This window comes from Tachysurus vachellii, chromosome 17 (genome assembly GCF_030014155.1).
Source record: "Tachysurus vachellii isolate PV-2020 chromosome 17, HZAU_Pvac_v1, whole genome shotgun sequence".
Taxonomy (NCBI): domain Eukaryota; kingdom Metazoa; phylum Chordata; class Actinopteri; order Siluriformes; family Bagridae; genus Tachysurus; species Tachysurus vachellii.
In genome coordinates this window covers 5281401-5305540 of record NC_083476.1, presented here as the reverse complement: position 1 = coordinate 5305540, position 24140 = coordinate 5281401, and the positions used below count along the sequence as shown (strand labels likewise).

The following is a 24140-nucleotide window of genomic DNA, read 5'->3' as shown; positions in this document are numbered from 1 at the left end:
GAGTACACATGCATCACAACGCACACAGTACAGAGATATGCACATCACTATGGTTCGACAAAGACGTAAATGAGTGAGGTTTGATACTCGCTTGAGTAATCGACAAAAAATCCATTTGGCTTTTGGTTTGTGATGTCGGGGGTGCACTTCTCAGACGAGAACGGAGGTCTTTAAATGATTAGGCTTATAGTGCACTACAGACCATGAGCCAACGTGCTTCTTTATAAGTCTGGATTATTTATGGTAACATTGCACTAACATGATATACATATAGTATACATAACAGGTTACAGGGCACTATACAGTGTCTAGTGAGCTACAGTATAATAGGCTATAAGGAGGTTAAATGGGAATATAATTGAACTTTTTATGCTATAATTGTAAGTGTATACTAATAAAAATTTAGGCTACAATAGACTATAAAGGATTTACACCGGATTCCAGTGAGCTACAGTATAAGGATCTGTAGTGGACAACTGTATTAATATAGAGGGCTATAACAATATATTAGAGGTTATTATGGGTTGGAATCAGGTAGAAAAGTCTGCCACAGGATGCTGGTTAGCCACAAGAGGTGGAAACTGGTTAACCAGAACTCATCAGAGTACTCCAATACCTGAGATTCAGTTTTTGGCACATCTTCTGAATAGACGGAATTCTTGCCCTCCTGAAGCGTCTCTGCCGAATGAGAAATCTTCATGGTACTGCTTTTTCTGTCATGACACAAAGCACACATACAGTACACGGAAAGTCCATGTTTTGTTTATATAGTTATTCAAACATCCAAACCTTAAAGATGGATAACAAAGAGCCCAATATAAAAGCCGAGCATGAAGTGTTATAGTAGTGAGATACTCACGCTGGCTCCCCGTTAGTCAAGAGAGGGGTTGTGGGCATAAACTCTGGATGTGGAGATGAATCAGTTTGGGAAGGAGGTGGCAGTTTGGCACTCCTGAGTGATGGCTCTTGATCGTGTATGTGAGTGAGGGGCAACATGGGCTTGAACAGAGACCCCATTTTACCCTGCAAAGTAGGGAAGGGGAAAAATCTGTTGTGCTCCTCAACACAGTTTGTGTTCCAAACAAATGAGAACGAAATCATTATCCCTTACCTTTTGTAATCAACTGTAATAAAAATCCTGTTTAATTAAACATCTCACATGAAAATTTGAGCCTCAGTTCCTTTAAATGTAATTAAATCTATTCTTTTCATTGCATATTTCACGTCATGCTTGGACGTTCCCTGTCGGAACATTAGGGGGCGTTCCAGCAGCGTGTATTTTTGTACCATGTATCTTTGTACATGATCTCTGTACACGTGTGTTTGCCCCACCTTACCCTTTATCCCTTGCCGCCTCTACAAACCTACCCCTTATGTCCCCTAATTACCCTGTCTATTTATTCTCACCACGTTGCCTGTTGCATCGTGGAGTCCATGTCTTTGAGTTGGTCTCTTCAGTTTCTGTATGTTGTTTCTTTGCTCTATGTTTGGTATTTATTTCTAGCCATGTCATGTACCTGCTTAGACGTTCCCTAGTGCTCCCTGTTCAAGTTATCTATATTATTTGTTAATAAATCGTGCTTGTTTTTATTATCCCTTCACTTGGGTCCCTTCACTTGGGTCTGGAATTTTTTTACCTCAAAAGCAGTTGTATACAATGACAGAGGCTTTGTTAAAGAGTCACATGGATAGATCAAGATGGGTGGAGGAACACAATACCAGTGCTCCGGAAGTGGACTGCTGCTCCTGGAGTCTTTTGGCTCGATTCTGCTTGTAGTAATCAAAGATCATCAGCGCAGCATACACTTTCCCAACCGTCAACTCGTTATCTGATGTACACACAGAAGTTATAAGTGATAAGAGCCGTGGCTCTTATCATTCATTCATTCATTTATTCATTCATTCATTCATTCATTCATTTTCTACCGCTTATCCGAACTACCTCGAGTCACAGGGAGCCTGTGCCTACTGTATCTCAGGCGTCATCGGGCATCAAGGCAGGATACACCCTGGTGGCTTAGTGGTTAGCACGTTCGCCTCACAATTCCCGCCTCCACCTTGTGTGTGTGGAGTTTGCATGTTCTCCCCGTGCCTCGGGGGTTTCCTCCTTGTACTCCGGTTTCCTCCCCCGGTCCAAAGACAGGTTGATTGGCATCTCTTGATTGGTAGGTTGATTGGCATCTATGGAAAATTGTCCGTAGTGTGTGAGTGCCTTAGTGAATGAGAATGTGTGTGTGCCCTGCGATGGGTTGGCACTCCGTCCAGGGTGTATCCTGCCTTGATGCCCGATGACGCCTGAGATAGGCACAGGCTCCCCGTGACCCGAGGTAGTTCGGATAAGCGGTAGAAAATCAATGAATGAATGAATGAATGGATGAATGAATAAATAATAATACTAACAATAATAATAATAATAATAATAATAAATCCCTGCACTTTGTATTTGTATTATTTCTGCACTCTGAATAATTTTTTTGGTTTTAGTTCTGCAAATATAATACCAATGTTTTAAAATACGGGGAGCAAATAAAATTATTGCCAGATATTAATAGAAAAGAAATGTAAAAGTTTTTTTCCAGATTGTTTAATATATGAATGTATAAAACACCAAACTTACACCAAGCTTCAAGCAACCAAAAATGAAAATCAGTATAGTAAAAAAGTACAGTAAATCTTTTCACTACTCGCCACTAGAGGGCAGCAAACGAACACAAAACCACTGATTATATTTTAGTGAATATCAAACAGAGCCTTATAGAGCAGACATACATATTCCAGGTTGCATTATTATATTTCATTTGTGTAACTTAAACACAAATTCACCTTCCAGAATGTAAAGGAGCAGAGCTTACGTTTATGTGGTGTCACCAGCAAGTCCACGGTTTTTGATGACAGGTTGGGCCACACTTTATTTATCTCCCTCTTCAAGTCAGCATCACAGAGACGCTGGGCAAGAACACCTAAAAAAACAAGGGCAATCATTACAGTAAAGCATTGTGAACTTACAGTTCGGGATTTAATTCATCTAGTTACAAATCAGGTTTGTCTGTAAGATGAAAAAAAAAAAGAGGGCAAGGAAGTCAAGTGTCAGAGGGGCTGGTAAAAGAAAAGATTGCACCAAAGTTGAGCTGAGTGGCCATGAAATGAGCACGCACCTGATGCCAGTTTGATATCCAGGGCGGTGCGTATGAGAGCCATCAGCGTGGATGTGAAGTGGACTGTGTTGTCATCAGCAATGGGCATGTTCATCCTCACCAAGCGCTGCAGATAGGTTTATATAGAATCAAGATTACATGCAAAAGACGTGACAAGGCAAAAAAGCTTAGCATGTGCTGGCTGAGAGGAATAAGTATATAAGTGTATATAATCATGTATATAACCATGTATATAATCTGTAATATATATATATATATATATATATATATATATATATATATATATATATATATATATATATATATATATATATATACGTATATATATATATACGTATATACATATATATATAATTTATTTATTTTTATTTTTAAATTAATTTATATTATTTTCTTTTTTTTTAAAGATTTTAATATTTTACTTTTATATTCATTCTCATTCTCATCAGCACACCACATGACCTGTCATTTCATTAAAAAAAAAAAAATAATAATAAAAAACAATATGAGGGAAGAAATGATATATCATGCAGATGCTGTTCGGGAATAATAAGCTTTAGTGACATACAATGGACAGTGCATCCGCTCCATCATCGATGGGCAGCAAATTTTTAGCCATTTCTATGCTTCAATTCTATTCTTCTGAAACCTGAGCACATGCTTTGAGCGAGTTCAATTCATAAAACAATAGCCACTGATCAGGGATATGTTGATTTAAGCTTCTTTCATAAAGAAAGCACTTGGTGTCTCTTTGTGTAAACACAGCTGCCCGCACAGGCCACAGATTACTGTCCATGTATATTTTGCATTCACTGGATGGTTAGTGCTAAATTGAACAACATGGATGCATGAAGAATGTGGAGGTTTGCCCATAATGACTGCCTTTTTTTTTTTTGCACATTCAGAAAGATTGGAGAGAGTGAAGGGGGAGAGTGAAGAAAAGCTTTCGCCGAGCAGAAAGGATGAAGGTACGTGACAGGACAGAGACAGTGAACAGAAGGACACACTGTGGGACACAGACACTTATCTGTATCTGCATCTGTTTACTGCTGCAAATATTCATTTCTGTATCTGCACTGTAAAGACAAACCTATAGAATCTACTCAGTTATTACTGTTAATAAATAGGTAGATAATGATATATACGTAGTGAGGGTAGAATTTAACGATAATTATACTCCACTTGCTGATTAATAAACTTAAATGATTTGCATGGGTTGTATTTAGCAACCTTTAATATTCAAGTCACAATGCGTATTGAACCCCAAAGTGGGCGTGGTCTAAACCAGTAGGGATGTGCACAGGATTTCTTGAAACGTGTGTGTGTGTGTGTGTGTGTGTATGTATTGGATTTTTTTCCCCCCAGACTCATAAAGCTATTATTTCTGTTTGTACTACTAACTACACCAGTCATTTCAATCATATTCACAATGCAACCCTGACCATATAATTACTAATGATGAAATAAATACGTCATTGTAAAAGCATCACTTGGGCACATTTATGAATGTTGTATTCTTTTGTCCTGTGAGCTTGAAGCTTATATAAAATTCAAAATGCCCTGCTCATGTGACCACTTTGTTGGATCCGACAAGATCTCATTCCCGATGTACAACTTTTGTCACAACCGAATTAAAAAATACCAACAACAACAACTACCTAAGCCCACTGTACTGTAACACAACTAAAGGTGAATCAGAGAGCAGAAAAGCAAGAGACAAGGGTGCTGCGATGCGATTAAAGCAGGCAGCAACAGACAGTCCAGCACCGCCTTTATTAGACTCGGGCCCGCCTGAGAAAGATCAACAAACAACAAACAAAAAAAAAAGAAAAAAGAAAGAAAGAAAGCACAATTTATGTGTGTGCATTTGGGGGATGGAAAGGGGGAGGGGTGGCATGTCTCGCTTCACTGAACACACATTTACAGCACACTATTTTTCCCCCTTTCATCCCAATCAATTCACTTCTCTAAAGCGAGGGTGGAGAGAGATGTGTACACAAACACTTAGAGAAACACCGAGCACACACAGATACAGGTCTCGGAGAGCTGCCTGATAGACAGACGCATGTATCTCAGACACGCGGACGGCTGAACGTCGCCGTCTAGAGAAGACGCAGCCGTGCCGAATTCCTGACAGGTGTTTGTGTATTGAATGACCTGATAGTATTAGCTATCATCTACCGCTTGAATGAATATTTTTGCGTCGCTGAAGAGCATTTGGCTTGAAATGTTTAGTAAAGTTTTGAACAAGGCAACATACTGTATGCAACCTGCAAGATAACATTAGTTCTTTTTAAGATAAATCTTTCAGTACACGTGGACGTGTTAGCTCGTTCAGAATTACGCAGCTAAAAAATGTGATGTCAATATTTTATGTATGCACTGATTTTCTGTGGTTCCCATTCATATGATACACACCAACATTAGTCAGTTTGTAGTTCCAGGTGTCCGGGATAGAGCTTTTTTGATAGTGCTCAGGAACTTTCCATTAACTTTTCCAAAAAAAATAAATAAAACAATAAAAAAATGTTAAAGGTATTAACTGTAACTAGATTTGTAAAGTTTGTCGCAACAAACTTTGATGTTGGCTTTGACGAGGCAAGTATTCGCAAAGGCCGGTGCTTTTTGGAGGGGAGTGGACATACTGTAAGGGTCAGTGTTACTTTTGGAGGCAAGTGGACAGAAAGATAGGGTGCCAAAACATTTGGAGGCAAGTGGAGACGAGCATGTGACGTCATTCGAATACTCCTGAGGAAGTTCATTGGGCTGATTGTTTTGATATGTCACATGTTCATGTTGTGCTAATTTTTGATTTTCACGTGACATCACTTGAGGTCATCAGAATGCACGTGAGGAAGTTCCCCTCATTGTTGTGAGTGTTTTGATATGTCACATGTCCATGTTAAATGCACTTTTTAAATGTAAAAAGTTTTTTGATTTTGCATATATTGGGGGCGGGGCTGCGGTACAACGAAAGGCCAGTCGGTACACCAATTTAAAACTTTGTTCAGAGTATCACCCTAAAGGAACTGGCCGAGTTTGGTTTAGATAGTTCGAAAGCTTGCCGAGTTATAAACCTCCAAAGTTTATAATGGGAGTCTATGGGAAAAAAGGCCACTTTGAGACCCGGTACCGGAGGTACCGGTACTCGGATCGCTTATAAAAGCCATAGCAACAAACTTCAGACCAGGGTCTACAACATATCCGAATTTGGTGCATGTGGCTCGAAAGCCCTAGGCCGCATTAAATTATATAAATTTTTGTCTAAGATTAAATAGGAAAACAGAATGTTGGCTTCTACAAAGCTACATAATAACCTGCAGTTTAACATGACATGAAAATTTAGCTAACACAAGCTAAACTTTCAGGTTTTCAACAGTTATGATGGGACGTTAAAGCAAAGGCAACAAGAACACAGCACAGAGAACACGAAAAGTACTGACACCTACAGCACTGGAAGCCTGACACCAACGTTATATGGTGAGAGACGAGAGCGTACACACAAAGCGGGTATAGAGAATGTGATTAGGTAAGAAGAGGAAGAGGGCGGGACTACCTTGTAGGCAACTCGTGATGGACATTTCTTTCCCAAACCTAGCGGAGGGGACATGTGACGCAGCATTTCGTACATATCGAGGTAGGATATGCGCCCACTTCACAGAGGTGGCAGCCACAGTTCAACGGTCAAAGATCACACAAAAGGGATGGACAGCGAGCAGGAGGAAGACAGTGTAGATGAAAGAAAACAAAATAAAAACATAATCAGAGTGGAGTAACAGTCATTATAAGAGTCATTATTATTTTGGGGAGAAACTGTATGGCTGTGAGACAGCATCTTTGCTCAAAGAAGGAGCACAGATGAAATTGGGATGCAAAAGAAGAAACTCGGCTCATGTAATGAGGCTGTAAATAGGAGGGCAAGGGTCAGATGGTGAACAGGGCAATAATCTTGTCCGTCTCTTTCTCTACGGCATGCTTTGAAAGTTTGAAAGTTGATTAACCAACCAGAGCCACAGGAACAAAGCTCACACAGTCGTTTTGTTTTTTTATTCTAAATCATCACTCAGCAACACTTTCTAAGTAGGCCATAAATAACGATCTACAGACGTATTCATATTAATTACGTTATAATGCACTATAATAAAGATAAGATTCATTTATTTATATATTCATTTATTTACGTAAATGGATTGCACTTTATAGCCATGTATATAACGCAGTACAAATGGTTCACATAAACACATTATAGTTTAATAACTCTAATATAAACATGACTGTATATTATTCATTATTAGACATTTTTTGTCTATTAATAATTTACAGTTCATTCTTGGGCTGGATAAAATTCTGAGAATTTGTTTTTTAACGTTATTAACTTTATTTAGAGCTTACTAAAAATATAAAAAATTATTTAAAAAACAAAATTATTTAGAAACTGTAAGAAATAAAAACAACTAAAAACGTTTCATTAATGAACTAATTAATTCATTCCTTAATTAATAAGTACAAAACTAACTAACTACCTAAATAAATAAAGAAAGAAAGAAAGAAATAATGTTTAATAAATGTATGTTAAAATACACTAAAATATAAAGTGTAAGTTTTAAATATGTATAAATATAAAAGCCAATTAAAATGTAAATAGTTTTAAATAAACTAGTTAAAACATTACAATCAAATATATATATATACAATACACTAAATGAGATATATATTATATCTGGTGAGAAAATGTTTTAGTAACGTTTAGTAAAAGAAAAAAAACTAAACATACTGCAGAAAACAAGCCCATTGTTTTCAGACTCAGTTGATGTGATGTTATAATAAAGCTTTCCATTCACCGCAATTCATAATGCATAATAAACACTGTTATGAAGTTCAATTAGATCGATATAGCATGAATGTGTTTATAAATGATTAAAGATATAGACGTCGTAGAAATTGCACGTGCGTAAATGACATAAAGGATCAGCATGAGAGGAATGACTCAGAACGCAAGCGTGGCTTTGTTTCCTGTAGTTTCCATGGTTACCAGTATTTAGATTAGTGAAGAGGGGGGAGGGATGGGTGTAATAATTCACTAGCATTAACCAGACAGTTTTACGAGCGTTGATTAGCACTACAGCACTACCCTTTGTAGGGGAAGTGTGTAGGTTTGCAAACCTTGTATGCTACCCTATTAGGGCAGTTCTTTCCTAAGCCAAGAGGGGGCGAAATGACACGTAACAAATTGTACATATCCATATAGCGTATCCTTCCGCTGCAAGAAACAGATGCAAGTTAAACCACAATTCAATACAGAAGCTTTTATGAATAAAGGCGAAAATGAAGAGTTGACTGGCTTGAATGGCAACATTGGTGAATCTTTTCTGTTATATAATGCCATGTAGGCTCAGTACAGCTGGATTAAGTGCTCAATGCTGAATCTTTTGCTAAACCGTTACAGTTGTCATTCAGAATGTCAGATTTATGTGCTTCAGCAATGACATATCCCTGCTGTTTTACTTTGGTTTCATACTCTTGACAGGGCCACTAGATTTCTTAAGGATGGACTGTCTGTGAGTGACACATACCAGGCAGCAGGGTCGTAATCTGCCCAGACGCGGATGAACTCATCCAGATGGTGAGGACCGAGGATGGAAGCATCTCGCGTCAGGTACTCAAAGTTGTCCATGATGACAGCCACGAACAGATTTAGCATCTGAAAAGGAATAAAGAAGGACTAAGAACGGCACATCTATCGATATCTATAAATAGCTTGGCAATGGAGCTATAACGGCTTTAGCAAGGTCTCATCAGTGGAATAATAAGAACGATGTGAAGGAAACTTAAAGCAGACAGACAGCTGCATTCATGAGTGCATCTTGAAAAAAAAAATCTGTAACGCTCTACTGAATTTTTGCCACGATAATCTATGATCAACGATCATAAAGCCATGAACCAAAAAACATTAAACGTATAGCTCTGATGTCAGTCCTTTTGTGTAATTTGTACTTTGATTACACAATGTGTGCTTAGTCTATCAACGGTTCATTTCTCATCTGAAGGCATTCTGCATAAAAATTACAACAAAGTCAATAATCCACCTTATTCGCCTTTATTACACTTGCAACTATATTTCACAATAACCTTCATGATGTGTTCCAGATGCGCCCATAGATTTTAGCCCAAATGGGGAAGGGGTAGCTCAGAGGTTAAGGTGCTGCTTCATAGAGCAGATGGGTGTGAGTTCAAAACCCAGAGCCACCATGCTGCCACTCCTGGGCCCCTGAGCAAGGCCCTGAACGCTCCACTGCTCAGTTTATAAATGCAATAAATGTGTGGCACTGTGGATAAGGACATGTGCCATAAATGTAATATAAATGGAGTTCATATCTATAGGGTAGTGACTGGTGCTTCACTGCATGAATCTATAGTCTAGGGGTAGAAAGAAATCATCCCCAGCCTGTGTGTCTTTATTATGACCACCACACCAAAATAGTCTACCTATTAGCTATACAGCAAAAAAATCAGCAAATAATATTTCTATACGCATGAATGTGTGTTTGTACAAACCAGGAAGGAGCAGAGGAAGATGAAGGAGACAAAATAGAAGTACGCAAAATCACTGCCACACTCATTTCCATTGGAGCCTGAGAGCTTGTCACATTTCTTGCCACCCAAACATGACAGCATAATCTCATGCCACGCCTCGCCTGTGGCACTCCTGTTGTTCACCGCAGACACAAAACAGAAAAAAATGAAGTATAACGTATAAAAATACACCCATGAAGAAATTAGGTCTAGAATATTGGACTGAAGAAATCCATCTACATCTATGGAATTTTACCTGAAGAGTAGCATGAGTGCCTGAAAGAAGGTCTGGAAGTTGTTGTGATGGTTGATTGCTGAATCATAGCTTAACTCGATGTTTCCAAACACCTAACACAAAGACAGGAGTTGGATATATGACAACACGGCAAGTGGAACTGCACTGTAACAGCTACAGGGGCGAAATAAATAATTCACACAACCTGTAGGCAAGGCCACATTCTCCAGTTTCTTATCTCAAAATAACTATGAGATGTAGAAATGCATGATATCCTAGGAGCACAGGATATCACCACTGAGGTATGTGGTACACTATTACAAGTGGTTGGGCTGACTTTGTTAATATGTTATTGAGTTATCGTCCCTGCCTGTTACTCAGTCATACAAAACTAGTCGTGCATTAGTGATTTCATAAATTGTTCAGTTGTTTTTATAATCATATAAACCAAAGCACTGTTGTATTTTTGCTCTGAAGAATCATTCCATTCATTTTCTATACCAAAAACTCTGATAATAGTTTTTAATTAACACGGGGGACGTGTACGATAGACGCTCTACACGCTAATAAAAACTACTTAAAAAACCATGATATTTAATAAAGTAAAACAGGATATTTCCTGACATATAATATATATAGAACTCTGTGGTGATTACAGTAACACTGCTTCACTTCACACCTCATTACCTCACTCAGTCTTTGGTTATTTTCCTATGCCCCAGTCATGATTTATTCCTTATCTAAACTAGGAAAGGAAATTAAATTTCGCATTCCCATTTCTACACACAAAACTATTTGTTACTTTAAATTTGCGGTTAATTTATCAGTCTGACAAGGTAGCTAACATGAACAGATTAAATTCATTCGAAATTCATGCTTTCATGAGTAAACAAGCTCATTTATCAACCTATGATTGTACTGCTATTGTAAAAAAACTGTATTGATGACTAGCACATGCTCAACAGCTACCTCACTGCTAGCAAATTAGCTCCCACATAAAAACATATATGGTTGTAATTCCTGTTAGCTAAAGCTACCAAAAATACACCATGATGACCATGTTTTACGTTTACATTACCTCAGTTAGATAGATATCAAGCATATGTGGCTAAATGTTTACAGTTTGAGCCTGGTAAGGTAGTTAGATAAACGTTTGTTGTCATTGCTGCTGTTGTAGCATTTTTTAATTTGTTTTTGTGTCTGACAAATGCTAGTAATCTTACATATAAAAACAAGGATCGTTGTCTTAACAATGCACATATTAGCCAAAGCTATCAAAATACACAATAATCACCCAAATCACAAACATTACCTCAGTTAACATTATTCAATGCCTCACCATAATTTCTGTGACTAAAAGACACATGAAAGTCATGTGATCCAGAGAAAGAGTTTTATGACAGTGCTGCAAAATTAAATGGAAATGTTAATTGTATTAAATGGCAATATGTGAACTGAGCACTGTTGTAACAAATTTCACCCATCTGTCTAATCATAATTAACCATAACCATTCAAGAGAAGGTTGCTATTTAAAAGTCTTGCTTTTAATTGCTTAAAAATAGACACATTTACATAAATCAAATAGCACTGAATACCAAAACATGCAGAAAACCTTAATTTGATGACGCAGCCTACAGTAAGAGACCGGCTTGGTTAAAAAGTGGAGCAGACATTTATAGATGAAATATAATTGAGTAAAGGGGTTCAGTCTCAGCATACGGGTGATTATACAGCTCGCTGATTACGCAGCTCCTCTTGCATATGATGCAATTAAGCATTGATTTACAATGGCATCCTAAACGAATGAATAGCAGGCACCCTAGTTTCAAACACAATATAGGAGATTGCCTGTGCAATAGCTAAACGAGCAATCAAACTGGGAATTGATGCCGAGATCTATCCATTAGAACGAGGAGACTGCCTTCTTGCTACAGATTTCGCTTAGACAAAGCTGAACATGTCTCATCACGAACATTTTTTTAATTAAAAAAATAAGATATAAGGAACTAGAACTTTTCACACCTCATACATAATGTTTGGTTGATGGCTGTTTTACCTGCGTTTTAAACAACGGTTCAGTTTTATATCTTAGGATATTTTTGATTATACAGTTCACTGATTACGCTGCTTCTTTCAGTCCTGAAATGCAATGAACATTGATTTACAATTCCATCCTTATCGACTGAACAGCAGGCTTCCAGAAACCAATAAGCAAGATGCTCTTAATTTCATTCCGTCTGAATTGAAGTACAGGCAATGGATGTAGTAACAGATGTATTGTCCTCGTTATTTCATTAATCGGGTCCATTAAAATTATTACTCAGACTAGAATGATTTACAGATGAGCACACTTTAAGAATGGTGCTTTATTATTACAAGGTTATTTACAGCAAAATGAAGACTTAGAATGAAAATCTTATTTAACAAACATTAAACTGTTAAATTACACGCAAGATATTTTCCTTCTGACTGGAATCGAGAACTACTTAAAGAAACAGTTAGGAGTTTCCTTAGTTAAAAAAATAAATAAATCTGTGATGAAGAGAATAAATAAATCTGTGATGCAATAAAAGATAATGGAATATACTGCTGTTGCTAATGTTCATGCCCAAATGAAATACTTTTAAAACATTAAACGATGCACTGAGTATCTTTATAAATGTAATTGACAGAGCTGGAGTAGTGCTCACCTGCATCCCAATGATGGCGTAGATAAAGAAGAGCATGGCAATGAGCAGACACACATATGGCAGTGCCTACAAAATAATAAACAACATTTAATATTAACATTAACATTTTTTAGTATTAGAAATTTGTGTTATGGCTAACCATTTATATAGGTTTACATATACATCGAGATACTAAACAAAGAAAAAGTGAGCACTGGTCAGAATGGTGTGTGAATTCATACGCCGACAGTTTCTGGAAAGCTTCATATCTCACCTCTCAATTTGACCTGGACAAAAATTCAAACCTCTCACTTGCATATTTGTTTGTAGTTACATCCCAACCAAAAAAATAAATAAATAAAAAAAGAGTGAAATAATAATGAAGGTCATCAATTAACAAAAAATACCATGAAATATCATGAATAATAAATAAAACCGGCTCATGCTTTGTTAGCGTTTTCAAAGAAGTAATGACTGTCACTCATCTCAGCAGATGTCATACTTCTAACTGTTACACAAAAAAGTGCTCATACAGTATATATATATATATATATATATATATATATATATATATATATATATATATATATATATATATATATTTAAAAAAAAACATAAAAAAAATCTGTGAAAAAAGCAGAGAAATTACAAGCATTGCAAAAGAATTATAATTGGTTAGCTTGCTAGCAGTTAAAAGAGTGTATGTTTTTGCCTGCTAGCACATTTTTTGCACATTTTGCATTTCAGACATTACAGTCAGGCCTCGAGAAGGTAGAAAATATTAAAGGTTTAAACCTTAAATGACTGGACAAAGGTCCAGAGCAGGATACGGATGGTGTAGCCTTGTCTCAGAAGTTTGATGAGTCGAGCAGCTCGAAACAGCCTCAGAAAGCTAAGATTGATCAGCTTGTTCTGCTGAGAAAGGGACAATCCACACAGAACATGTTAGCTGGTACTCGTATTAGTCTTACTGGAAACTTGATCTCTGTGTCTTTCAATCTATTATGCATTACAGCAAGCATTTCCAAAATCAAAATCAGCAGATTTCAATTTCATTTCTAGAGGAGAAATGATTCCTTCTGGCCACCGCCATGCACTTTAGTGGTACAGATCGTCAAAAGAAGGATCTTAAAAAAATAGCTGAAATCATGCATGTCAAATTATCAATAGTGCCTTATATAGTGTCGGTTGGTTTCAAACATTATGTATTAAAAAAAGATTCATTCCCACAACCGTGCAGTAAGATTTAAGAAACTGGAGCTAGTTATGAGTGTGCAGGCAAATGTTACAAAATGGACAGTCAGTAGGTTGAAGTTTAGTTGATAGAAATAGAAAATCATGTGATTATTGAACAGAAATTTATACTACCCTGTAAGAAAAAAGAAAAAATTTAAGAAGAATTTTCTTGTGGATTCAGTGATGCACTTAAATGAGTGCTACTATAATTTTAGCACAAGGTAAAGGTTTGATTCACGTGTTTCAAATGACAGTAATTTGTAAACAAATAATATGCTTTAGGATTTCTAGAACTTTTCCAATTTTTCCTAAAGAGTTATCAGTACATTTGAAATTTGTACATGTCCATTTGGGTGGTGCCTTGTGCTATAACAAAGATACTTTGATTGGCATGCCTCTCGAGCATAAATAAACACAACAATGCATGCATGGAGAATCTGAATTTATCTTTTACAAATCTATCAAATTATATCAAATTAGAAGCACTGGCTATGCTTGCTCGGTTATCTTGCTTAGGCACATGGAGCCTAGTTAAGCTTTAATTGCACACGTTGTTATTCAGACCGCAGGCTTAACTATAGATTTAAAGTCTCTCATCAGTTTTTTTTAAACTCCATTGTTAAATACATACAAGCTTTCTTTAAATTTCACAATTTTTTTCCTGTATGATCTAAATATCGCAGAAAATTGACTAAATATGAATAACCTGGTCCTGAAAACATGTAAATTTCCCTGCATTAGAATTACACATTTTCTTGTCACAAATACATTATGGCACAGTGAAATTCTTTTTTTCGCATATCACAACTTTGGAGGTTGGGTTCTGTCATGATATAGTGCCACTGGAGCAGGAAGGATTAAGGGCCTTGCTCAAGGGCCCAACAGCGGCAGCTTGGAGGGGCTGGAACTTGTACCCAGATCCTCCAAAAAAAAAAAACCAGTGCCTTAACCACTTGAGCCACCACTGCCTAGACACCTATTGACCTATTGTGTCAGCATCTCTGAATATAGCCCTTGGTTGCATTGACCCAAAGAGAGTCTGAAGCAGTTTGTTTAAACACAATTATTATCCATTAAGTTTAGCATTGTAATTGGTGGAAATAACACATTAGCAAGCTTCACCAAAGATCAGGACGCCCAATTTAAATATGTAGTCATTATAACGTATAATGTAGAACATTTCAAATTATTCATATTCTCCACATTCATACTGTGTATCCACAAGTTTCCTAAATGTTTAATAAAAGATATACATCCATTACCCTAAAATGAAATTCACTGCAAAAAAAAATGTCATCTTAGCAAGCGAATAAATCTAATATTCCCTATTATAAGACTACAATACACCAGACACAACATTAATAACCTATAGCAGATATTTTTGCCACAATTAAATGTTTCAAGTTTTAACATAATAAAATATATAGAAAAAAAAAAAATAATTAACTTAGAATGAACTCATTACAGGTTCGGTTTATTGTAACCTTATAATAGGGAATATTAGATGAATTTAAAATATTGTTTATATTTTAACTTGCTAAGTTGCAGTGTTTGCACTGGATCTTAAAAACCAAACAGACAAATAGGTGATCATTCATATATGTATATGTATGTAAACAAGCAGGACAGATGGACAGAAGCAGAGCAGGACAAATAAAGCCACTTACCGTCTGTGGAGTCCATTTGGGAGAGAAGGGGACAGGTGCCAACAGAGATTTAGCATGGAAACAGAGTGACAGTGAAATCATTAGGAGGGGCGAGAGTCTACTCTGACACACTGCGACTCGACTGTCAACACTCATTGGGGAGATGCGTGCACTGCAGAGCTTCATCGGGACGAATTTCCTCTTCCAAATTTTGCCGAATGAACACGTGAGCAAAATAAGGCTTGAATTTGGAATTGCGCTACAGGCATTTTGTTTAAATGGAAGTCATTAAAATAATTATATGTAAGTTGATTTGCTATAATTAAGAGGTTTGCTGGATGCTTCAGAAAACAGAGCCCTCTTGTTTCAATGGATAATTTTTCCCAGATTTTATAGCAAACAATTTTAACACTGTCTCTGCTTTGCAACACCTGTATACTCTAATGATCCGGTGTCATCTAGCAGAGGATGGGTTTGTTTCCCTTATCATCTCAGGGAGTTTTTCCTTGCCATTGTCAGCTCTAGGAAGAAAATCTACACCTGAAGATCTTCAAAACTGCTTTGTGACATTTGGATTTTGAAGGACATTGTTGTGAGCATGTTCTGCCATCTTGCCTTCTCGAACTTTTCTTACTCTCATTATTCCACCGTGAGAAAGAGAAAGTTGCAGACAAACACATACACATAGACATAACATTGAAAGCACAAACATAAACACATCATCACTATCCTATACATGATCCTGTACTCCATAAATAAACATGCACAGAGATGACCGTCTCAACTGCTTACCATAATTTCAGTGACCAGGATGTCAGTGATACTGCCCAGTACTGTTACAAAATCGAATATGTTCCAGGCTTCCTTTAGATAGTTCTGGATGCAATTTAATAGAAAGGATCAGAGAAACAGGAGAAATAGACGCACTGTAATAGTACAAAAGTTTAAATGAATACAGAAATCAGTCCCTGGAATGAATGTTTTAAATAAAGGTCAAACCACAAGCATACAGTAGAACCAGTAGAACCTTTCCTACAATGGCTTATACATGAGAGTCTGATCTGTCAGGTCTGAATGCCACAGTGATTTGTCGAATCGTGGCTGCTGAATGCTTAGAACAACAGCAGCGAGGCCACACCATCTGCTGCCAGCTCAGAACAGGTGGAGGTAAGAGCATCATGGAGGTGCCAGAGACATTTAATAAATGAGGCTACTAAATGGAAATGGAGCTTGATACGAGCCCTGCTGCTGCAGGCACTGAGAGCGCAGACTTATGTTCCACTGTTACTGCCCTTGCTTATCCATCATCATTGTGCCGTTCTCATGTTTTCACAGAAATCCCGTCTTCTTAGCTAATTCCTTTAATTAGCCAATTTTCACAGTGGGTTGTATTCAGAGCTAGTGACTTCCTATGTTACAGCAGCGATTTTATTTAATTTAACAGTATATCTTTGACCCTGACTATTGAATAAAACAATACTTGATCCAGCACATCCTATTATTTTCAGATTATCTTCTCATATCATGTATTGACAGTTATTTCTGCGTATAACATGCAACTTAACGTAGCCACATACAGTGTAGCAATGTAGGCTAATTTATAATACTATTAATGTTATTTTCAGCCAAATTAATACAATTATGCCAATCTTTGTTAGGACAGAACAAATGACATATATTGCACTAATTGAACTCATCTGTACTTTACTGTTCTTCCATGCACATTGTACAGGAAATTCTTAAAAATAATTTTAATTCTTAAAAATAGTTCTTAAGTCTATATGTAGCTTTGAAAGATGAATTTCTGTGTATGTAACTGAACTCTGAATACAGCCCCTGATATCTCAGTGAGTTTCATGGCTGGACCTCTAATGTCCTTTAATTAGTGATGATTTCACCTACTAATTTGTCATTAATCTGACTAAAATCCAGGCACTGTGCCGTCTGTGTGCTTGAGTGTTTCTCACCAGCAGCCCAAAAGCGATGATCTTCAGGATACATTCCAGGGTAAAAAGGGCAGTGAAGATGATGTTCAGCCACTTCAGCATGTCTTCATAAGGCTTCGAAGCGGTACTAAACTGAAAGCAACAAAGCAGTGACAGCAGCCATCTCAAACACTTATTTTGCCATGAGTTATGTTGTAAAATGGGATTTTATCCTAAAACCTAAAAAATATATTTGTACTATTACATTTTAACTAGATAGTAATGGGATATATTAATCTCCTAACATACTGTAAAGCATAATGAGATGTCTTTCTCCTGGTGTATGAATATTCTTTTTTCTGTGTATTAGCAAGTCGTTAATTTTAGGATCCTATTAAAATACATAGCCTCTTTCAAATGTATACGTGTCCCAGGATAGATAATAGATTAGTTGATCAATTGATTAGCTGATTTTGGGGGACAGAGTTTGAAGTGGTTAAGGCTCTGGGTTGTCGATGGGAAGGTCAGGTTTCAAGCCCCAACACTGCCAAGCTGCCACTGTTGGGCAATTGAGGACCCTCGCCGTATCTCTAGGCACTGTTTCATAAGCTGTACTAACCTTTTCACTTTGAATATGTGAAGATATAATTCCACTGTGCTGTATTGTATATGTGGTGAGGATAAAGGCTTCTATTCCCCAATTTCAAAGCAAACAACTGAGTAATAGACATCATGTGATTGAAAGTTTAAAAGTAATACATCGCCAGAATTTTCCATATTAGATTTATGCTGTTATGCTGTGAAACTGGTCAACTTACTAAAGGCTCCAGAAGAAAGAGCAACGATAGTCTTTTTTAATCGAAATTGCAACTGTTTACCTAGCTTAACTGTGACTCAAAGTTATTAAAATTCTATGACTTTTATGAATTTACGAATATATTTACAATATAAAACGAGTGCTATTGGTTAATGTATTTTTTCTTTTCTTTTTTCCTTAAATACAATTTTTATTAAATACATAAACACATGAATACACTACATGAATGAATACACAATAAATTAGCTTAAAACCCTTTGAGATCAATATTTGGCTTTACTCTCCCTTTCCCATTTTTTTAACTGCCAAGGGAGTAGACAAAAACCCTTTCAGTGTATAAACTGCACTCTACTATGCTGAGCTGTCAATTATTAATGAATGAGCTTGGCAGTGTGGCTTGATTAGTGAAAAGATAAAAAAAGGAGGTCAGACGGTTGAGCTCTGATGTTCTGACTTGAAAGATCAGGATGTTAAATACAGTTAAATAAAGCTCTTCAATGCTTAAGAGGAAGTAGTGAATATGTATTTATTTATTTTAAAGAATAAGAAGTTTTGCAGTGTTTATAATAATACATTAATTTAAATATGGTTCTATAGTAAAAGCTGACACAGGGACTTGTAATTTATACACATCTGCATATTATCAGTGTAATTGTACTTTCAAGGATGCTTTAGGTATTTGCTATTGCTCTGTAGCTTTTTCATTGAGTTCTGTTTAATAGTGTTGTCCCTGGGACTTTTAGGTAACACCTTCGCCTTCGACGACAACGTCTTTTAAGGTCAGAAAGGGTTCCAAAGCTTTTTAGAGGCAAGTGTTCAAAATGGGTGCCAATATTTTTGGAGGCAAGCGTTCATACAGGGTGCCAATGCTTTTGTATGAAAGTGGTCAAAAAAGGAGGTAAAACCTCTGGATGTGAATGGATAGATAAGGTGTCAATATTTTTTTCACAAAGGGTGCAATTAGTTTTGTATGCAAGTGAATAAACAGGGTGGCAATATTTTTGGAGGCGAGTGGTCAGAAAGGGCGCCGATACATTTGGATGCAAGTGGATAGATAGGGTGACAATAGTTTTGGATACAAGTGGATAGATAGAGTGCTAATACTACATGAGGCATGTGTACAGACAGGGTGCCAATATTTTTGGAAGCGAATGGTTGGTAAATGCATTGAGAGTCTATTTAAGATATACATTGACCATGAGAGCATGAGAGAAGAGGGTCCTCAGCTCTGCCCATGCAAGCTAAGATTCCATCAATGTATTTCTATGGGGATTTTCAGGGCGTTCGATCGCCAGTGTCGGGGTAGACAAGTAGTGTAAAGGAATGAAAACATGTGCTTACCTTCATCATGAGAACCACAGTATTGATTGCGATCATAGTCAGGATGGAATATTCAAACGGTGTTGAAACCACAAACTTCCACATCTTGTACTGGAAGGACTGCTTATCCTGGGGCATGTAGCGAGTCAGGGGCTTGGCATTAATGGCAAAGTCAATGCATGCCCGCTGTGGTTAAGAAAAGAAAACCAACCTTAATCTTCTTATCACAAAGCCTTAAAGGCAGTTGAGTAAGCCTCCTCATTAAGAGCAGCTTCAGGAGTGTGCCACGATTCAGCATCGTTTTCGACATCGGCTCTTGATCTAACACTGTTTAATTATCAGAGAAGCAGCTCGAAGTCCCTAGAGCTCTTGGAATCAAAACTAATCAAAGTGTGAGAGACAGAAAGCAAACATCAAACTAGAGTTTGCACCCAACAGAGAAACCTCTTAGAGCATGTTTAAACAGCTAATACCACAAGGCTAATGGTCTTCCTGTTAATAAGCCATTTCATCCATAGCTGAAACCTCTGCTGAGGTCATGTAGTGAAGGGGAACAGAAGAAGAGAAAAGGAAAAATAGTCTGTGGAAATCAGTGTTCTGGTAGAAGGGATATGGTTGGACAGGTCTGTTGCCCTTATTCTCACTTAGGATAGAAATTCCCTAGGTTTTATCACCTTGAAGGTTTCTCACCTCAACGTGAGCGCATGGCAGACGGACACTGCCATCACAGTCACATACTGTAAGGAGATTTCTATTCTACCAGCTACCGGTATGTAGGGTTGTGCTTTTACCTCATTCTTCTCCAAGCTGCACTCAGACATGGCTTTGTCCCCTTGCTCCTGGAACGTGATGATGATCAAGGCTACGAAAATGTTGACGAAGAAAAACGGGAAGACCACAAAGTAGACAACATAAAAGATGGACATCTCCATGCGGAAGCCTGGGCTTGGGCCATGGTCTTCATGAGTGGCATCTACAGAATGTTTCAGCACCCTGGATACAAACAATATGCAGTGGGAAATAAAAAAAATATTGTAAGATCATGATATTGATGAATGCCAGTAACACAGGTACAGTATGTTCTTCCTATGTTTACTGGAGACTAGAGTAATTGGTAGAAAGAAGGGATTCAATCAGAATACATTTGACTCAAAATCTGACTTTTATTTCTATTTCGTTCAATGCAAGACGAGCGCCTGTACTCCTCTAGGAAATGTTTTAAGCTACAAGCTATAGCCAAAAGTATGTGGACACCAGACCATCACATCCATTTGTGCTTTCTGAACATCCCCTTCCAGATTTATCCCTTCTCCCTTTACTGTTATAATAACCAGACAATGTTGGGTGAGGAAACCCTGGGTGCAGGGTGGGTTTGAGGTCAGCTTCCACTCCACCTTTGGCAACACTATGTCTTCACAGACCTTGCTTTCTGCACAGGAGTAATGTCATGCTGGAACAGATACCTGCTTCTGCTTCTACCTAGGATTCGGTGTCCACAAACATTTGATCATATAGTGTAGGTCTCACTTTTAAATATTTCATTAGATACACCTTCATAGATTCAACTCATCTTATGTCTCAAAATACTTAAAAAAATAGTGGCTACGTTTCATTGCGTTTACATTTATGGCATTTGGAAGACAATCTTACTGTATACAGAGCAACTTGAAATGACTTTTATACAGTTGAGGGTTAAGGGTCTTGCTCAGGGGCACAATAGTATCAGCTTGGTGGACCTGGGATTCGAACTCACAATCTTCTGACTGGTAATTTCACACACCGCAACCACTAGACTACCGCATCCCATATAGTATGTTTTTATTTTGGTTTGTTTTTCATTGCAACAAGCCATAACAGAGGATCAGAGTACTGGAACTAGCGATTCCTGCAATAAAAATCTCCCTACATGAAACTACAGTATATCAATGATCACACACATTTATTGATCCATTTATACACAACATACACCATACAAGGTCCTGTGTAAGGTGTTACCAAGGAGACTGTCACACGTCAGAACGGACAGATTAATATAGTCTTGGAGCCGGCGTTACTGACCAATCAAAATCGAGCATTTAACAGCGCTGTGGTTAAAAAATAATACAGACTTTAATATACAATAGTGTCGCCTGCTGTATTGAAAAAACAAACGATTTAATACTCGGCAGGTTTTAACTGCATTAACATATCTCTAAGGGAGCGCAGATAGATTAACACGCCTGGGGGAATTATAGTTTTTTCCAGATTGGTGGTAAAATTTCTTTCGATATTTCATGCATGAAATGTTTTTAAAGTGAGTGCAAAAAATGTGAATTGAAGCAAAAAGAATAAGATGAAATGAGAACGAGATGGAAAGACGAACAGTGACAGAGAGGAATTCTGAGCGAGCAGAAAAATGTAGGACAACCGTGAAAAGAGGACAAAAATAAATAACAGAATTATAGTTATTATTCTATCTTTCTCTTGAAGCACTTGCACAGATGAAACCCTGATTGTTGTGGACAGTCCAAACCTGTAAGTAAATATTTTCCAAATATACACTGATATTAAAAAGGTGAACAAACCCTAATACTAAAAAAGGCTGAAATTCAAGTACAGACATTTTTCTATTACTACTGTATCATTCGTATTACTCTATTATTCTATTAATATTATGATTTCTATTTACTTTTCTCTTACTGTTAGAACGTTTCCTGCACGTTATTGTGATAAGAATTAAAGACAAAGCATTTTCACTAGTGATTTTTGGACTTGACATAATGGACATAATGTTATACGTCATCCATTTTCCTCACATTTGACCTACCATGGAGATTCCCTTCAGGGTCTGTGGAAAGCACAAATCTCAGGGTTTTGATATGAATGGTGGTTAATGGAATGCTGTAAGGGTTTGTGTGAGTAACTGGGATGTAAATATGCACAATATATACACTACACGACTACAAGCTTGTCAAAGCAAGGGATGTTGATAACAAAGTAGACCTCCTGGGGCGTACAACACTGGTGTACTTACATAGGCCAACCCTCTCCTGTGGAAACGGTGAAGAGAGTGAGGAAAGCCCATAGCACGTTGTCATAGTGAAAATCATATTTCTTCCATACACGTGCCTTGGCTTCCACTTTGTCTCCATCGTAATCCAGAAACTGACCTCTGACACACAGAAAGGAAAAAAAAAAGGTCTTATATAATGAGATGACATGGATTTTTGTCCTGATAATCTGTGTGTGTGTGTGTGTGTGTGTGTGTGTGTGTGTGTGTGTGTGTTTGAAGGAGAAACTCTGCACCTGCAGTCCTTCTCAGTAGCTTTAGATTCATCTGTGCAGTAGAAGAACTTTCCCTTGAAGAGCTGCACGGCGATAACGGCAAAGATGAACATGAAGAGGATGTAGACGATGAGGATGTTAAGCACGTTCTTCAGAGAGTTCACCACACAGTCAAACACAGCCTGAGGAGAACCACACACACCAGCAAAAACAAAATGTCTTCATATCACCTTGTGTGCAAGCATAAAGTTTTCATAAAGTTGTCAAAAAATGACATACGGTTAATCTGTAACATACGCATCATTTTTTAGCATGTAGCATTTAGGGTAAATATTAGAGCAATTAAATAGGACATTTATTACAGTTTATTTTAATGTCCCTCATGTATGTGTCTATGATTATGACTTATTTAAAACACAAATACACAATTAAGGAATAAAACAAGAGGCGTGCTGTTATTGGAAAACAATCTTTACAACAAGCTTCACTGTACCACCATGAAGATGATTATTTTCTAATAACAATGTGACCTGAAATGTTTTATTCATCTTGCCCCACAGCAATTAAAATTTTTTTTACAAGTGACTGTAAAAAAAAATTCTGATACTACGGACTATTTCTAAAAATCAAAAAAAAAAAAAAAAAAAAATTGTCTATCGGTGTCTCTGAGTTATTGTGATAGAAATGATAATATTCATTCATTCATTCATTCATCTTCTACCGCTTATCCGAACTACCTCGGGTCACGGGGAGCCTGTGCCTATCTCAGGCGTCATCGGGCATCAAGGCAGGATACACCCTGGACGGAGTGCCAACCCATCACAGGGCACACACACACTCTCATTCACTCACACAATCACACAATAGGGACAATTTTCCAGAGATGCCAATCAACCTACCATGCATGTCTTTGGACCAGGGGAGGAAACCGGAGTACCCGGAGGAAACCCCCGAGGCACGGGGAGAACATGCAAACTCCACACACACAAGGTGGAGGCGGGAATCGAACCCCGACCCTGGAGGTGTGAGGCGAACGTGCTAACCACTAAGCCACCGTGCCAACCACTAAGCCACCGTGCCCCCCCCCGTATAATCATAATTCACGTTAAAAAAGCACAGACACCGCTATTCAGCTTTTACATTTAATGATCTTAATTGTGTGAAATACAGTCTATCCTTTTTTCCTGAGAAGACACTATGTTTAAACGTCTGCCTTTGTCCGATTTTATTAAACGGATTTTGAAAGGCAGAGATAAGGCCGGCTTTGCTGGATCTGAGCAAAGAATTGATAAGTTAAGT

The 24140-nt window shown here is 37.5% G+C and overlaps 1 protein-coding gene across 1 annotated transcript in view; it reads right to left on the bottom strand.

The window, feature by feature from the left end:
- The window catches only part of LOC132859654 (voltage-dependent N-type calcium channel subunit alpha-1B-like), a 113175-nt gene that overhangs the window by 11154 nt on the left and 77881 nt on the right, over positions 1-24140 (bottom strand). The window contains exons 26-42 of the mRNA XM_060890464.1: positions 22863-23023; positions 22591-22728; positions 20369-20570; positions 19599-19763; positions 17483-17593; positions 16308-16391; positions 13429-13548; positions 12655-12720; positions 9985-10076; positions 9711-9861; positions 8729-8856; positions 6712-6808; positions 3156-3261; positions 2853-2960; positions 1720-1829; positions 860-1023; positions 617-713 (exon numbers count right to left, since the gene is read on the bottom strand). Of these exons, the coding sequence (XP_060746447.1) occupies positions 617-713; positions 860-1023; positions 1720-1829; positions 2853-2960; positions 3156-3261; positions 6712-6808; positions 8729-8856; positions 9711-9861; positions 9985-10076; positions 12655-12720; positions 13429-13548; positions 16308-16391; positions 17483-17593; positions 19599-19763; positions 20369-20570; positions 22591-22728; positions 22863-23023 (2100 nt within the window). The remainder of the gene's footprint in view (positions 1-616; positions 714-859; positions 1024-1719; positions 1830-2852; positions 2961-3155; positions 3262-6711; positions 6809-8728; positions 8857-9710; positions 9862-9984; positions 10077-12654; positions 12721-13428; positions 13549-16307; positions 16392-17482; positions 17594-19598; positions 19764-20368; positions 20571-22590; positions 22729-22862; positions 23024-24140) is intronic.